An 18,358-nucleotide genomic window follows, 5' to 3' on the forward strand; every position below is an offset into this window, starting at 1 on the left:
TACTCAAGAGCATCAGAGCTAAATACAAGATCTAACAGACAGTTTAGCATTCAATATATGCTGTGCTAAACTATCTGTTCAATCTTGTATTTAGCTGTGACACTGATTATGTTTCCCAGACATGAAGAAGAGCTCTGTGTAGCTCAAAAGCGTGTCTCTCTCACCAACAGAAGTTGGTCCAATAAAAGTTATTACCTCACTCACCTTGTCTCTCTATTTTGGGGCCTTCCCATGAGCTGGCACCTGGTCTGCCAGAGTCACAGGGCCTCTTATCAAGTACAGTGCAAGATAATCTGTTTGAGTAAAAGATGTATTACCGAACAGTCACCAGTGCTTTAAGGTTGCTCCCAAAACACCATAAAGCCTCATTTATTTCTCCCCAGCAATAAATAAAACAGGTTTTACAAAAAGCAAATATATTTTATTGTCTATACTATTGTTTGTAACACTGTAAGATGCAAGAACATCTGGATAACAACAAAAGAAATCCTCAGCAAACAGGAAGGCGGAATTGTTTTACACTAATTGCAACATCATTTACAGTAATTACGTGCTGTGTGGTAGACTAGCAAAGGAATATTAGAAACATCAATAAAAATAAAATTGGACATTTTTTCCGTTTGCGATGTGTTTAAGAATCAAGAAAGGGATTATTCCTGCTCAGCTTCAGAAAGAGATGTTTGATACAGTAGAGAAGTGAGGGAGCTGAGTCTGAATTACCCAAGACAATTCCTTTAACAGAAAGAGAATCTTCCATCACCAGAAAGGGCCACCTGGAAGAGTCCTGGCTCCCTGCCAACATTGCCCTTTAACAATTGCTTGTCATGCACTTTCTGTAAAAATGTTCATAATGGCACAACCTGGAGTGTTGGCAAAGGTCCTACTGGAGGAGCAACATATTCCTCTTCTCTCAGTAACCGCAATAAGATGTTGTTCTTATTTTTTGGCCAGCTATAAATGTGAGTGTTCTGAAGCCAGGTAGGCACATGTTCCTGCAAATAAGAAAAAAAAAACCAAAACCATAACCACATAAAATCCCCTGACTGCATATCACTTTCTTGCAGAAACCTCCCAGCAGTGCTATTAGATTCTGCCATACAACCGTCACTGTGTCTCTACTATGGCCATTTCCTACAACACTGACAAGAAATTAGTCACACTTGGATTTTTATTTATTTTTTGAAGCAGGTTGAGTCTATGTATTTCTCAGCTGCATAACTCAAAAACACGAAAAAACATATGTGTATAACATTTTTATATTAGCGTACTTTGGTGCTAACCATCATTCATGTTTTAATGTACTTTTCCCTGATATCAGTAACTATTAGACAAATGCCTAAAATGTTCATCACCATAGTATCCAGGCACTATGAATATTTATATAGTGCCACATATTTACATGGTACTTAATGAACAAAGAGTAAAAATTTCCCCCAGATGGAAGGATGGAAACTGATTATTTAGACCAACAGGTTTGCATATGACTCATGAGAAGTATTAATAAAGTCAATGTACTGACTCTGAGTTTTGTTGGGGTTTTTTCATTCTAGCATTTTCTTTGCCCTCTGATTTTACAAGGTTCGTCTGATAGCAGATTGATCTTCTTACAGCCCTTGGTTATCAGGGAATATATAGCAAAACATACCAAAACTACTGTGGACTCCCAAATGCTTTGTGTGTATTAGCACATAGAAAATCACTGGCTAACGTTCCATTGGCAGACTGTAAAGGTTATGTTTATTGTTATTTATAAAACAAATCAATTAAACATATACATACCTATTACTTGTCTATTCTCATTTAGAACATGGGATGAAAATTAATAAGTAACTAAATTCTCCATTTTGATCGTTTGGCTAGCGAGACATAGTGTTTTAAACTGCACATTGTTTGGGCATTCATGTAAGGAATTAAATGCTTAATATTTTTACCTAAATCACTGAGGTTACCATTCTGTTGCCTTAATGCAAGGGCGGAATCAGCAGCTAGATCTGAGAGCTGTAAACCCAGTTCCTTGTAGCATTATATGAGTAGAGGCTGGAAAAGCCCACTCAGTCTTTGGCTTAAGCTGCTTGTCACAATTTCTTCTCCTTTCAGTATTTATTTAGTTTCATAGTGAAAACTATCGAGACCAGTTGGTTCCTATTGGCTCCTTGGTGGTGAACTTTATTCCATATATGAGCAGTTCTCATATCTTTTCTTCGAGGGGATTACTTACTAAGTTCCAGACCCTATCATTATTATTACCATTCCAAGCATTGATCCCTTCATCTTCTCATGACAATTGCAGTAATACTGTGCTTGATTACATGAAAAATTATTACCAGGACAGTATAAAGGAAGCAAAATAAAAATGAACTTGGTTTAATATGGTGAGTGTGGCTTCCTGTTTACATCATTCCACTTTGCATCTATATTGTTTATTTCTTCTCTATATGTGTCAGGTTTACATATATTGGTACCCACACCTCCCCATACTTCCTACAGCCCTCCTGTGATGTTGCACGACATATGATTTTATGAAAATATGCTAATGAGCGTGAATATAATGTAACTGGAATATGCTTCCTGCAAAAGGTCTCTTGTAAGGTATCATTACAAAGCTTATAATCTATGGAGTGTGGTCATCCTATTTGTATAAATGTATCATTATTGTATCTGAAAGTAGAAATATGAAATATAACTCTGAGGTCCTACTGTAATTATGCAAAGTGTGGGTCATTAATGGTGGTTTGGAATCTTGATGGCTCCCATCAACTAGGATTGGGATTGGCAACCTTTGGCCTGTGGCCCGCCAGGGTAAGCCCTCTGGTGGGCCAGGCCAGTTTGTTTACCTTCTGCATCCACAGGTTCGGCCAATCGCAGCTCCCACTGACTGCGGTTTGCCGCTCTAGGCCAATTGGGACTGCGGAAAGTGGCAGTCAGCACATCCCTCGGCCCACGCCACTTCCCGCAGCCCTCACTGGCCTGGAGCAGTGAACCGTGGCCAATGGGATCTGCAATCGGCCAAACCTGCGGACGCGGCAGGTAAACAAACCGGCCCAGCCCACCAGGGGGCTTATCCTGGCAGGTCGCTTGCCAAAGGCTGCCTATCCCTGAACTAGGACAATTGACTATAGATGGCTCTGTTTACTTGCAAGCCTTCCTGTGAGTCAGGCTGGGAAGAATGAAGGCTTGAAAAGTGTGAATTGAGAGTGCTTTGTTCCAGGTGAACCTTGAGTGGGCCTGACTGTAAAAAGCCAGTCAGCTGTGAAATAGCTGAGCGGCGAACAGCAGAGAAGCTAACAGAGGGAGTTTGCCTGGGAGTTCACCGGGGGAAAGCCCACTGAGGCTTACATCTTGCAGGCTTCTCTGAGTAGTTACTACAACTCCTGAGGAAGCTTGTATAAGGAAGGTAATATGGATGGTGAGCATTCAGCTGTTGTGACCTGCACTGGATGTGCCATGTTTGTCTTTCTTCCACAGCACAGAAGCGACTTTGTCTATACAAAGTGCAAGCTGGTCTCCATATTGAAAGAGAAGGTTCAAGGTCTGGAGAAACAAGTATCGACCCTGCATTGCATAAGCAAAACCGAAGATTTCCTGGACAGACGTCAGGATATGCTTCTACGGACACAACATTCTGAAGATTCAGAGCACTCTGTGCAGTGAGGACAGAAGGACGGTGAAGAAATTTGGCAGCATGTGACCTCCAGAAGAAGAAAGGGGAGCGTCCATGTACCAGCAATGCAGATACAGGTAAGCAACTGTTTTCATGTTCTCTCCACAGGTACTAATGCAGAGAGTGGACTAGATGATACATCTGAGGGAAAGGAACAGAAGGAGACTCCGCCGATTGGAAGGCATGAGATGCACTGTCCTAGGGATGGGGGTTCCATGACTACTGCTCCCAAGAGAAGGAGGCTGGTGGTGGTGGTTGAGGAATCTATCCTCAGGGGGACTGAGTCATCTATCTGCTGCCCTGATCGGGAAAACTGAGAAGTCTGCTGCTTGCCAGGAGCTAGGATTCACGATGTGACAGAGAGACTGCTGAGACTCATCAAGCTCTCGGATCGCTACCCCTTCTTGCTTCTCCACGTGGGCACCAATGATACTGCCAAGAATGACCTTGAGCGGATCACTGCAGACAACGTGGCTCTGGGAAGAAGGATAAAGGAGTTTGAGGCACAAGTGGTGTTCTCGACCATCCTCCCCGTGGAAGGAAAAGGCCCGGGTAGAGACCATTGAATCGTGGAAGTCAACGAATGGCTACGCAGCTGGTGTTGGAGAGAAGGTTTTGGATTCTTTGATCATGGGATGGTGTTCCAAGAAGGAGGAGTGCTAGGTAGAGATGGACTCCACCTAACGAAGAGAGGGAAGAGCATCTTCGCAAGCAGGCTGGCTAACCTAGTGAGGAGGGCTTTAAACTAGGTTCACCGGGGGAAGGAGACCAAAGCCCTGAGGTAAGTGGGGAAGTGGGATATCGGGAAGAAGCACGAGCAGGAGAGCCTAAGAGAGGAGGGCTCCTGCCTCATACTGAGAAAGAGGGACGATCAGCAAGTTATCTCAAGTGCCTATACACAAATGCAAGACGCCTGGGAAACAAGCAGGGAGAACTGGAAGTCCTGGCAGAGTCAAGGTATTATGATATGATTGGAATAACAGAGACCTGGTGGTATAACTCACATGACTGGAGTACTGTCATGGATGGATATAAACTGTTCAGGAAGGACAGGCAGGGCAGAAAAAGTATGGGAGTTGCATTGTATATAAGAGAGCAGTATGACTGCTCAGAGGTCTGGTATGAAGCTGCAGAAAAACCTGAGAGTCTCTGGATTAAGTTTGGAAATGTGAGCAACAAGAGTGATGTCATGGTGGGAGTCTGCAATCGACCACTGGACCGGGGGATGATGTGGACAAGACTTTCTTCCAGCAACTAACGGAAGTTACTAGATTGCAAGCCCTGGTTTTCATGGGAGACTTCAATCATCCCGATATCTGCTGGGAGAGAAATACATCAGTGCACAGACAATCCAGGAAGTTTTTCAAAAGTATAGGGGACAATTTCCTGGTACAAGTGCTGGAGGAACCAACTAGGGGCAGAGCTTTTCTTGACCTGCTGCTCATGAACCGAGAAGAATTAGTAGGGGAAGCAAAAGTGAATGGGAACCCGCAGGCAGTGACCACGAGATGGTCAAGTTCAGGATCCTGACACCAGGAAGAAAGGAGAGCAACAGGATACAGACCCTGTTAAGGTTCCTTCCCCACTCTGAACTCTAGGGTACAGATGTGGACCTGCATGAAAACCTCCTAAGCTTATTTTTACCAGCTTAGGTTAAAACTTCCCCAAGGTACAAACTATTTTACCTTTTGCCCTTGGACTTTATTGCTGCCACCAGCAAACATCTAACAGATATATAACCGGGAAAGAGCCCGTTTGGAAACATCTTTCCCCCCAAAATCCTCCCAAACCCTACACCCCCTTTCCTGGGGAAGGTTTGATAAAAATCCTCACCAATTTGCGTAGGTGAATACAGACCCAAACCCTTGGACCTTAAGAACAATGAAAAAGCAATCAGATTATTAAAAGAAGAATTTTAATAGAAGAAAAAGAATCACCTCTGTAAAATCCAGATGATAAATACCTTACAAGGTAATTAGATTTAAAACATAGAGAATCCCTATAGGCAAAACCTTAACTTACAAAAAGACACAAAAAAGGAATCTACATTCCATTCAGCACAGCTTATTTTCTCAGCCATTTAAAGAAAACAGAATCTAACGCATATCTAGCTAGATTACTTACTAAGTTCTAAGACTCGATTCCTGTTCTGTCCCCGGCAAAAGCATCACATAGACAAAGAGAGAGAGGCTTTGTTTCTCCCTTCCCCTAGCTTTTGAAAGTATCTTGTCTCCTCATTGGTCATTTTGGTCAGGTGCCAGTGAGGTTATCCTAGCTTCTTAACCCTTTACAGGTGATAGGGTTTTTCCTCTGGCCAGAAGGGATTTTCACTTAGAGGAGAGGAAAGTGATCAAGAACAGTCAGCATGGATTCACCAAGGGCAAGTCATGCCTGACTAATCTAATTGCCTTCTATGACAAGATAACTGGATCTGTGGATGAGGGGAAAGCAGTGGACGTTTTATTCCTCGACTTTAGCAAAGCTTTTGACATGGTCTGCCACAGTATTCTTGCCAGCAAGTTAAAGAAGTATGGGCTGGATGAATGGTCTATAAGGTGGATAGAAAGCTGGCTAGATTGTCGGGCTCAACGGGTAGTGATCAATGGCTCCATTTCTAGTTGGCAGCTGGAATCAATCAGAGTGCCCCAAGGGTCGGTTCTGGGGCCGGTTTTGTTCAATATCTTCACTAATGATCTGGAGGATGGCGTGGATTGCACCCTCAGCAAGTTTGCAGATGACACTAAACTGGGAGGAGAGGTAGGTACGCTGGAGGGTAGGGATAGGATACAGAGGGCCCTAGACAAATTAGAGGATTGGGCCAAAAGAAATCTGATGCGATTCAACAAGGACAAGTGCAGAGTCCTGCACTTAGGATGGAAGAATCCCATGCACCGCTATCGACTAGGGACTGAATGGCTAGCCAGCCATTCTGCAGAAAAGGACTTAGGGGTTACAGTGGACGAGAAGCTGGATATGAGTCAACAGTGTGCCCTTGTTGCCAAGAAGGCCAATGGCATTTTGGGATGTATAAGTAGGGGCATTGCCAGCAGATCGAGGGACGTGATGACATTGGTGAGGCCTCATCTGGATACTGTCCAGTTTTGGGCCCCATACTACAAGAAGGATGTGAAAACATTGGAAAGTGTCCAGTGGAGGGCAACAAAAATGATTAGGGGACTGGAACACATGATTTATGAGGGGCTGAAGGAACTGGGATTGTTTAGTCTGCGGAAGAGAAGAATGAGGGGGGATTTGATAGTTGCTTTCAACTATCTGAAAGGGGGTTCCAAAGAGGATGGATCTAGACTGTTCTCAGTGGTAGCAGATGACAGAACAAGGAGTAATGGTGTCAAGTTGCAGTGGGGAAGGTTTAGGTTGGATATCAGGAATCTCCTTCCTTAGAAGTTTTTAAAGTCAAGCTTGACAAAGCCCTGGCTGGGATGATTTAATTGGGGATTGGTCCTGCTTTGAGCAAGGGGTGGGGCTAGATGACCTCTTGAGGTCCCTTCCAACCCTGATATTCTATGATTCTAAGGCTTGGAGTCTCACAGGACATGTGACCATGTCAACGGATACCGGAATCCATCTTAAACCTGGTGCTTTTCCATTTAGAAGGAGGGGTGGAGACCCAGAGAGAAAAAAGATTCCCTCTTTGTGCCAAAGCTCTATAAGGGGGTGGAAAACAACAAAGGGGGTTTCAGTCATGAGAAATCCCCTAGCTACCACCTGAGCTGGAACAAAAACTGTACCAAGGGAAAGGATTGGGCCCAGACTAGAAAGGAGTCTAGTCTGTGAAGGAAGCTTATTGAAACATCTCTGAAGGTGAGATTTCATCTGTATTCAGTTTCCTACTGTATTAGGCTTAGACTTGCATGTTTTATTTTATTTTGCTTGGTAATTCACTTTGTTCTGTCTGGTTTCAGAGTAGCAGCCGTGTTAGTCTGTATTTGCAAAAAGAAAAGGAGTACTTGTGCTCACGAAAGCTTATGCTCAAATAAATTTGTTAGTCTCTAAGATGCCACAAGTACTCCTTTTCTTTTTTTGTTCTGTCTGTTATTACTTGGAACCACTTAAATCCTACTTTTTGATTATTACTGAACCCAGAGTTAGTGACTAATACCTGGGAGAGCAAACTGCTGGGCATATCTCTCTATCAATGTTATAGAGGGCTATTATCTATCAATAATTTATGAGTTTACCCCGTGTAAGCTTTATACAGAGTAAAATGGATTTATTTGGGGGTTTGGATCCCATTAGGAACTGGGTATCTGGGTACTAGAGACAGGAGCACTTTCTAAGCCATTTTCTGTTAAGTCTGCAGCTTTTGGGGGACATGGTTCAGACCTGGATCTGTGTTTGCAGCAGGCTAGCGTGTCTGGCTTAACAAGACAGGGTACTGAAGTCCCAAGATGGCAGGGAAAACGGGTTCAGAGGTAGTCTTAGCACATCAGACAGCTGCAGCGGCAGAGGAGCCAGCAAACAGAGCTGTAAACAGGGGAGTTTGAGTGGGAGTTTGAAAGGGGAGTTTGTATTGTGGTGCTTGTTTGGGGTTTGCTTTTGCTGGGGGGGTTCTTTTTGGTGTGACTTGTGTTTCCCAGATTAACAGGATTTAGGTGAGAAGGCGATGACAGATACGGAGGCAGCTGTGGGAGTGACTCCTGTAGTGAAAGACATATTGAGGATGACTGGGTGTGGAAGCTGTGGTATGTACATGATCCTGGAGGGGGGACCTGGTAAGCGTTTTTTCTGCATGAAATGCCGTCTGATAGAGCTGATGGAGGAAAAGATCCGAGGTTTGGAGGTACAGGTGGAAAGTCTCGTTGAGTTTAGGAAGGAGTTTGAGCAGATGATGGAGCAAAGATATGAGGTATCTGAAGGGAAAAGCTCAGACTCACAGATGGAAGCAGGGCTGGGGAATTTTGAGGGGAGACTGGGTAAGGAAAGTGATCAGTGGAAGCATGTGATTAAAAGGACCAGGCAGAGGAAAAGACGGGCTAGTGAAGGAGAAATAGAGCTTAGGAACAGGTTTGCAGAGTTGGAAAATGAAGAAGGGGCTCAGCAGGTACTTGTTGAAGGTGGAAGGGTAAGGAAGAAAAGAAGAGAGGCTAGTCCTATAGGAAAAGCGGAAGAGTCAAGGGAGACTACACCAAATATGAGCCCCAGGAGGATACAGGATGGGTTGAAGAGAATTATAAGGGAAAATAGGAATGGAAAGAACTTGCAGCCAGAGGGAACAGGGGAGAGACTGGAGAATAGCACTGTCACCAGGAAAAAGCAGGTCTATGTGATAGGGGACTCTTTATTGAGAAGAATAGACAGGCCTGTAACTAGAGCTGATCCAGAGAATAGATGTGCTGTCTTCCGGGTGCTAAGATACGGGATGTAGACCTGAGGTTGAAAAGGATCCTAAAGGGAGCGGGAAAGAATCCCCTAGTTATCCTTCATGTGAGAACAAATGATACGGCTAGATTCTCGCTGCAAAGTATTAAGGGAGACTATGCTAGGCTGAGGAAGACGCTTAAGGAAATTGAGGCTCAGGTGATCTTTAGTGGGATCCTTCCTGTTCCTAGAGAAGGGCAACAAAGGTGTGACAAAATTATGACTGTCAACAGATGGCTTAGGCAGTGGTGCTATAAGGAGGGCTTTGGGATGTATGGCCACTGGGAGGCATTCACAGACAAAGGACAGTTCTCTCGGGATGGACTTCATCTGAGTAGGGAAGGAAATAGACTTCTAGGATCAAGGCTGGCACAACTGATAAAGAGAGCTTTAAACTAGGAATTAGGGGGAGATGGTTGGGAGATGTCCAGGTAATCTCCACGCCAGATTTTAGCATTGAGAGGGAAGAAGACGAAGTAAGAAAGGATACAGCTGTGGGTAGGAGAATGTATATAAGGAGCGAGGGCGATGTGGATACTAGTCTAATAGGTTATACTGGCTGTAGAATGACTGTGCCTAATAGGCTACAGAATGTGAGCGAGGCCAAACAGCAAAAATTAAGATGTTTATACACCAATGCGAGGAGCTTAGGTAACAAAATGGAGGAACTAGAGTTACTGGTGCAGGAAGTGAAACCAGATATTATAGTGATAACAGAAACATGGTGGAATAGTAGTCATGACTGGACTACAGGTATTGAAGGGTATGTGCTGTTTAGGAAAGACAGAAACAAAGGTAAAGGTGGTGGAGTAGCATTGTATATCAATGATGAGGTAGAATGTAAAGAAATAAGAAGCGATGGAATGGATAAGACAGAGTCTGTCTGGGCAAAAATTACATTGGGGAAGATAACTAGTAAAGCCTCTCCTACGATGGTGCTTGGGGTGTGCTATAGGCCTCCGGGATCTAATTTGGATATGGATAGAGCCCTTTTTAATGTTTTTAATCAAGTAAATACTAATGGAAACTGCGTGATCATGGGAGACCTTAACTTCCCAGATATAGACTGGAGGACCAGTGCTAGTAATAATAATAGGGCTCAGATTTTCCTAGATGCGATAGCTGATGGATTCCTTCATCAAGTAGTTGCTGAACCGACTAGAGGGGATGCCATTTTAGATTTAATTTTGGTGAGTAGTGAGGACTTCATAGAAGAAATGGTTGTAGGGGATAATCTTGGCTCAAGTGATCATGAGCTAATTCAGTTCAAACTGAACGGAAGGATTAACAAAAATAAATCTGCAACTAGAGTTTTTGATTTCAAAAGGGCTGACTTTCAAAAATTAAGGAAATTAGTTAGGGAAGTGGATTGGACTGAAGAATTTATGGATCTAAAGGTAGAGAAGGCTTGGGATTACTTTAAATCAAAGCTGCAGAAGCTATCAGAAGCCTGTATCCCAAGAAAGGGGAAAAAATTCATAGGAAGAAGTTGTAGACCAAGCTGGATGAGCAAGCATCTTAGAGAGGTGATTAAGAAGAAGCAGAAAGCATACAGGGAGTGGAAGAGGGGAGGGATCAGCAAGGAAAGCTACCTAATTGAGGTCAGAACATTTAGGGATAAAGTGAGACAGGCTAAAAGTCGAGTAGAGTTGGACCTTGCAAAGGGAATTAAAACCAATAGTAAAAGGTTCTATAGCCATATAAATAAGAAGAAAACTAAGAAAGAAGAAGTGGGGCAGCTAAACACTGAGGATGGAGTGGAGGTTAAAGATAATCTAGGCATGGCCCAATATCTAAACAAATACTTTGCCTCAGTCTTTAATAAGGCTAAAGAGGATCTTAGGGATAATGGTAGCATGACAAATGGGAATGAGGATATGGAGGTAGATATTACCATATCTGAGGTAGAAGCGAAACTGAAACAGCTTAATGGGACTAAATCGGGGGGCCCAGATAATCTTCATCCAAGAATATTAAAGGAATTGGCACCTGAAATTGCAAGCCCATTAGCAAGAATTTTTAATGAATCTGTAAACTCAGGAGTTGTACAGAATGATTGGAGAATTGCTAATATAGTTCCTATTTTTAAGAAAGGGAAAAAAAGTGATCCGGGTAACTAGAGACCAGTTAGTTTGACATCTATAGTATGCAAGGTCCTGGAAAAAATTTTGAAGGAGAAATTAGTTAAGGACATTGAAATCAATGGTAAATGGGACAAAATACAACATGGTTTTACAAAAGGTAGATCGTGCCAAACCAACCTAATCTCCTTTTTTGAAAAAGTAACAGATTTTTTAGCTAAAGGAAATGCAGTGGATCTAATTTACCTAGATTTCAGTAAGGCATTTGATACTGTGCCACATGGGGATTTATTAGTTAAATTGGAGAAGATGGGGATCAATATGAACATCAAAAGGTGGATAAGGAATTGGTTAAAGGGGAGACTGCAGCGGGTCCTACTGAAAGGCGAACTGTCAGGTTGGAGGGAGATTACCAGTGGAGTTCCTCAGGGATTGGTTTTGGGACCAATCTCATTTAATCTTTTTATTACTGACCTTGGCACAAAAAGTGGGAGTGTGCTAATAAAGTTTGCAGATGATACAAAGCTGGGAGGTATTGCCAATTCAGAGAAGGATTGGGATATTATACAGGAGGATCTGGATGACCTTGTAAACTGGAGTAATAGTAATAGGATGAAATTTAATAGTGTGAAGTGTAAGGTTATGCATTTAGGGATTAATAACAAGAATTTTAGTTATAAGTTGGGGACGCATCAATTAGAAGTAACGGAAGAGGAGAAGGACCTTGGAGTATTGGTTGATCATAGGATGACTATGTGATGCCAATGTGATATGGCTGTGAAAAAAGCTAATGCGGTTTTGGGATGCATCAGGAGAGGTATTTCCAGTAGGGATAAGGAGGTTTTAATACTGTTATACAAGGCACTGGTGAGACCTCACCTAGAATACTGTGTGCAGTTCTGGTTTCCCATGTTTAAAAAGGATGAATTCAAACTGGAGCAGGTACAGAGAAGGGCTACTAGGATGATCCGAGGAATGGAAAACTTGTCTTATGAAAGGAGACTTAAGGAGCTTGGCTTGTTTAGCCTAACTAAAAGAAGGTTGAGGGGAGATATGATTGCTCTCTATAAATATATCAGAGGGATAAATACAGGAGAGGGAGAGGAATTATTTCAGCTCAGCACCAATGTGGACACAAGAACAAATGGGTATAAACTGGCCACCAGGAAGTTTAGATTTGAAATTAGACGAAGGTTTCTAACCATCAGAGGAGTGAAGTTTTGGAATAGCCTTCCAAGGGAAGTGGGGGCAAAGATCTATCTTGTTTTAAGATTCTACTCAATAAGTTTATGGAGGAGATGGTATGATGGGATAATGGGATTTTGGTAAGTAATTGATCTTTAAATATTCAGGGTAAATAGGACTAATCCCCTGAGATGGGATATTAGATGGATGGGATCCGAGTTGCCCAGGAAAGAATTTTCTGTAGTATCTGGCTGGTGAATCTGCCCATATGCTCAGGGTTTAGCTGATTGCCATATTTGGGGTCGGGAAGGAATTTTCCTCCAGGGCAGATTGGAGAGGCCCTGGAGGTTTTTCGCCTTCCTCTGTAGCATGGGGCATGGGTGACTTGAGGGAGGCTTCTCTGCTCCTTGAAGTCTTTAAACCATGATTTAAGGACTTCAATAGCTCAGACATAGGTGAGGTTTTTTGTAGGAGTGGGTGGGTGAGATTCTGTGGCCTGTGCTGTGCAGGAGGTCGGACTAGATGATCAGAATGGTCCCTTCTGACCTTAGTATCTATGAATGAGGTGGCAGTACCAAGGGGGTTTCTGTGACCCAACCCGTCACACCTCCCACTACTCTATAATCTATCCAGGTCACTTTCCAGTTTGGTCCTTTCCTGCAGTACATTTACTTCCCTCTACAATTGTAGTGTCATTAGCAAATTTTATGAAGATTGATCTTATTCCAGAGAAACATGAAATAAAGACTACAGTCACAAAGGCTGTAGAGATGTGCTTAAATCTGTAGTTTAATTGAGAAAAGCACCTCTCGAAAACCTAAGAGTGTCCTAGAATGGGCTGCAATTAGCAGGAAGTGTCATTGCTTGCAGACAGATGTTTCACCACTCTGATAGGGAGAGCTCAGCAGGACACCTGGAAATACTCCTTGGATCACTCTTTGAGAACCACTGCCATATGCTAGCTAGTCTCATAATACACAAAGTTCAGCCAAAATTAGTTTAAGTGTGCTATTCTTATATCTGGCATTAGGCCCAAATAGACCTGTAGCATCCATTTTGTCTATTTACTTCTGAATCTTGTCCCATTCTTAGAGTATGTTTACACTTCAAACTGAAAATCTAAATTCCAGCCTGAGGAGACATACCCCCAGTAGCTTTGATCAAGCTAGCATGGTAAAAATAGAGTGTAGCTGCAGCAGTGCAAGCAGCAGGAGGGGCTAACCATCCTAAGTTAGCCCTGGCTTCTTGGAGGGGTACATACTTGAGGTGTCTAGTGGCTCCAGCTGCTCAGGACACCATGGTCACACTCTGTTTTTAGCACGGTAGTTCAATCAGAGCTAGCATGAGTACGTCTCCTCAAACTGGAAAATACACCTTCAGCTCAAAGTGTAGACATACCCTTAATCTCATTTTTTCTAATAATACTATAGTATTCTCTTAAATCTTTTTGAATTACTAAAATCTCAGGTTCTGCATATATACTAGCTCTCAAGGACTGACAAAAGTTAGGATTAACTCTGCCTTATGGGTATGGGTAGAGCTTTAAAGGCTACAGATAGATGGATAGATCAAAAGAAAACTCAAAGCAATATGCTGTCCTTGATCTGCCCAGAATTCCCACTGATGTCAACCTGGCCCTAAGCTTTAAAAATTTCTAAAGCAGGTGTGGGAACGCCTTAGTTCCCATGGTTTCGCTTGTACTTCCATTTGAAGAGAAAAGCTACTTTGGAAACTTTATGGTCTAAAGGTAAAATACTATAGCACCATTCATCCTGAAGGCTCCCAAATGCTTCATAAACTAGAGTAAATTTTTCAAAAGTTTGGGGCTTAAGAGTTAGGTGCCTAATCTATATTTATTTAGGGACCTAAATAAATGATTTGTATCCACAGATGCTGGGCACACACATCTTTCACTGATGTCCATGCTAGCTATGATTTTCGGCATCTCTAAAAATCAAGCCATTTATTTTGTTGCCTAAATATAGATTTAGTAGTCTAACATTAGGCAGCCAAGTAAATATAAAAGAATCCTTCCATCCACCATTGAAATGCAGAAACCACATGGATCTAATGTGTAGAGCCCTGCGTGGATACAAAATTTATATCCGCAGATATGGATATCTGCGGATATAAATTGGTATCCGCGGAGCTGCAGGGCTTTACAGGGAACCGCAGCAGCAAAAGCAGCATGTCGAGTTGCCACTATCAAGAGCCAGTGCCCTGTGCTGGCAGCTCTTCCGGTGTGGCTGTATCACTCCCAGCCTCACCCACTGGGGCTCTGTGACCAGGGACAGCTGCTGGTGAGCCTGGTGCCCATCCCAGAGGGCGGAACAGCTACATGGGAGGAGCTGCCAGTGAGGGGTGCTAACTCTTGGGACCGGCGGTCTGACATGCTTCTACTTTTGCCACTGTGGTTCCCGGTATAGCCCTGCAGCTCCACGGATACTGATTTATATCTGTGCATATCTGCATCTGCAGATATAAATTTTGTATCTGCACAGAGCCCTACTAATGTGACAGCTGTTGACAGGCACAACAAAACTGCAGGTTAAAACATTTTAGAACAAGAAGTGAAGATGAATACCATATCCATTTGAAATTTCAGCAGGAGAATGTAATTACCCTTCTAGAACTTGGAAAGGACAATGTGTTTGAGATTTCTACTGTCGCAAAAATTTGAGGGAGGTCAGTAAGAATCACATATGAGAAGGACTTTGATTTTATATGTTATTTCCTATTTTCAAATGAATCTTCAAAAATCAACAGTGAGGACAGGTGAAACTGCAGGTCTTGCAAAACCTTGTAGTTTGTCTGATGGTCCCACCACAGGTCACATGTTGACCTACTATACCTTAGTATTTATTGTCTCTTTGATTTTACTTGCTTAAAAAAAAGATTGGAAAAACCTCAGTTCCCCAGGATCATAAATCTCTCCCATCAAACCCATCAGCATTATCTCTGGGTAAACTTGCAAAATAATAAGGTGTGATTATAAGAAGCTTGCTTGGCAGATAACTTATCTCAAAGTCAATTAAGTTCTTTCACTACTCAAAAAGAAAAGGAGTACTTGTGGCACCTTAGAGACTAACACATTTATTAGAGCATAAGCTTTCGTGAGCTACAGCTCACTTCATCAGATGCATGAAGTGAGCTGTAGCTCACGAAAGCTTATGCTCTAATAAATGTGTTAGTCTCTAAGGTGCCACAAGTACTCCTTTTCTGTTTGCGAATACAGACTAACACGGCTGCTACTCTGAAACCTTTCACTACTCAGGAGCATTTGATTCTGTTCTGGTTATTACACTTATTAAGACCAAATATATCATGTTAACATACTGATTAATACTATGGTATATGTTTTATTTGTACATAAAAATGAGGACCATTTGAGTAAAATATTGCTCAGGAAATTATTAACAAGCTCTTATTAAGCACCAAGAAAATGAGTCTTTTTATTTTATTTTGCACATTGATCAAAAATAATACATGATTCATTATATAACAATTTGTTTTTACCTTTTTAGCATTTGGGAAGAGCACAGGAATGAATCTAAAGTTCATGCTTCCTTGTTGGATAAACTCAATCTGCATCTAAAACAGAACAAATCTGACATTTAATTGAAAAGATTGATCTTTTAAATTAATTTTTCTGTAAACATGTCCAGACTCCTACAGATATAGAACATTCCCTGCTTATTTGAATTTTGTTCTGTTAAGATATTTGAGCTATGGCTAGTCAACCTTCACTTCTAATTACACCAAGCATCATTTGTGTGGCATATTTATATGACTTCTCTCTATACAGAAATAAGAGACAAGGAAAGGATTCGTCAAAGCTTATTGGCTATCTGCCAGTTATCCAGAATCAAATAAGTATATGTTTGGTTGCACCTAGTAATCCTGTCAAATAAATCTAGAATTGCGTAAGTATGACCTGATAAGAAGTACTATTCAGTTTACAAAGTGGTGAAAGCATTAATTTCAATATCGTCCCAGTCTGGGTCAATTGTGTCCTAGCAAGGATGCTAACTAAACCCCTGTCACATGTAGACTCGGGTTTAATCTGATTTAGGTTCTGATGGAAGTGGTGAGAACTGAAAGTGTTGCCAAGATACTGGGCTTAGCTCTCAAGTGGGGGATGGGTTACCTTTGCATTAGCTCGTTCTGGCTGATCAGTGGAAAGCTCCAGAGAGAACTATTTTGAGAAGTTTAAATAAGAGGTTAGTTGTTGCAATGTGAGGCCTATAAGGTTATGACATGAGCTCTCCGGGGAGCTGACAAGGGAGGAAGAAACATCTAGGTTCACAAAAGTACACTGGTCTGAGTCTCCTCCCCTGCCAGTCCTGTGCTTAGCTTCACAGTTCCATGTCTCAGTCAGATTTACCACGGCCTGACAGAGCCCTCTGTCAGTGGGGTGAATTACAAGGAGGAAGGTCAAACAGCATTATATCAGATCATGCTCGGGTGGGGGCATGGAAGAGCATATAAAGGGTTTAAGATGATGAACTGGAATATCAAAAATTCCAATTTCATAAAACCACAACGAATATGGAAGAATAAGGCACACATGATTAAAAGGATGTTGTATTAATCTTGCACTGCATTTCCCAGCCAGTGATACTGGGTACAGAATACTGACTAGAAGGGAGGTGTTAATGTGAGCACCACAAAGAAAACAAAGAACATGCATTTAGAGAAAGATTTGCTTTTAAGAGGAGATAATGCAGATTCCTTTTAAAATGGCAAACGCGTGCCCTCACTTACCATCCTGTGGATGTATTTAGTATGTAAGCCATGCTCATCCCTGTCCAGCTGGGATTCAGCCCCTTCAACATCCTGTTTGTATTTTGGACTGATTGCTATGATTATCATCACCATCTTCTGTTAGGGAGAAAAGCACTCATATGAAATTGTGAAATGTACTATGTTTGATAGAGGCTTCTTGGAAACCTGCCAGTTTGTATTTTAAGTGCTCTTGATGTTCTTGGCAAATATCAGAGGATCTCATTCATTCTGGCATGTGAAATACTGTGAAACTCATCCATACACTCTCCTCTCTCTTTCTTGCAATTGCTACTTTTACATATAAAACACCTAAATGTCAAGAGATAAGATCAATAGATATTAGTGTTGACCATTTTACAGTTGAAACAACATTAATAAATTTATATGTAATATAGTTATGCCCAGATTTTCAAAAGTGCACATGCCACTACAGTTGTCAGTGGGGTCCACACGTAGGACCTTCAGTACCAAAAGTACAATCCCCTGTCACCTACTACTTGAGCTCCTTTAACTGGGAGAAAGTAGAATACTGTATAGTTGTTGGGGCCAGATACTACCAGGAATCATGGTAACTTGCACTGGACCAACATATTACATACGCGCTTTTTCACATGCCTGGCTTGTATGTACACAGTGCCAGATGTGTGCGCACATGTCGGGGATTGGCATGTACCTATGCACACACTTGTGTGCACACCCATATTGCTTGCATAGACTTTCAAAATGTGGGCTTGTCTTCAAGGATCTCAAAGCACTCTGCAACCAGTAACGAATTAAACCTCGCAACACCCCTGTTAGGTAGATAAGCATTACTAACTCCATTTTATGGATGGGGAAGTTGAGGCACAGAGAGGCTAATTGTCTTGACCAAGGCGACATAGTGAGTTAGATGCACAGACAGAATGCATGAATCCCAGAAATCCAATGCATGAAGCTGTGCACCAAATGATAGAAATTAATGTGGTGCTTTCGACTCTGTCAGCGGGTATCCGTTTCTGGTTCTGTTTATTACAATGATTTGGCTTGATCCCACAGGGACTGAGTACCCAGAACTCCCATGAACTTCAGAGGAAGTTGTAGATGCTGAGGACTCTCAGGATCAGGCCCATAAGTTGTAGCATTATAGTCTTCACTTTGAAGCAAGCTGCACTTGTCAGAAAAATACAAAGCTGTCAGATTGAGTCTTCGCTTTGCCTCCTAGTAGAATACTAAGTTCTAGTTTACTTTTATACAGTACATTGATCCATAAAGGCCCTAGTCTCACAAA

At 42.1% G+C, this 18,358-nt stretch overlaps 1 protein-coding gene across 5 annotated transcripts in view; it reads right to left on the reverse strand.

Annotated features, from left to right (window-relative positions):
- Positions 1-399: 399 nt before the first annotated feature.
- The window catches only part of TRAF3IP2 (TRAF3 interacting protein 2), a 50,429-nt gene continuing 32,470 nt past the window's right edge, over positions 400-18,358 (reverse strand). For all 5 annotated transcript variants that reach the window (XM_038395854.2, XM_038395853.2, XM_043510841.1 and 2 more), the window contains 3 exons: positions 17,071-17,187; positions 15,823-15,897; positions 400-992 (listed from right to left, as the gene is read on the reverse strand). In XM_038395854.2, the coding sequence (XP_038251782.1) occupies positions 846-992; positions 15,823-15,897; positions 17,071-17,187 (339 nt within the window). In that variant the 3' untranslated portion in view covers positions 400-845. The remainder of the gene's footprint in view (positions 993-15,822; positions 15,898-17,070; positions 17,188-18,358) is intronic.

The sequence above is a fragment of the Dermochelys coriacea genome, chromosome 3, assembly GCF_009764565.3.
Source record: "Dermochelys coriacea isolate rDerCor1 chromosome 3, rDerCor1.pri.v4, whole genome shotgun sequence".
Taxonomy (NCBI): domain Eukaryota; kingdom Metazoa; phylum Chordata; order Testudines; family Dermochelyidae; genus Dermochelys; species Dermochelys coriacea.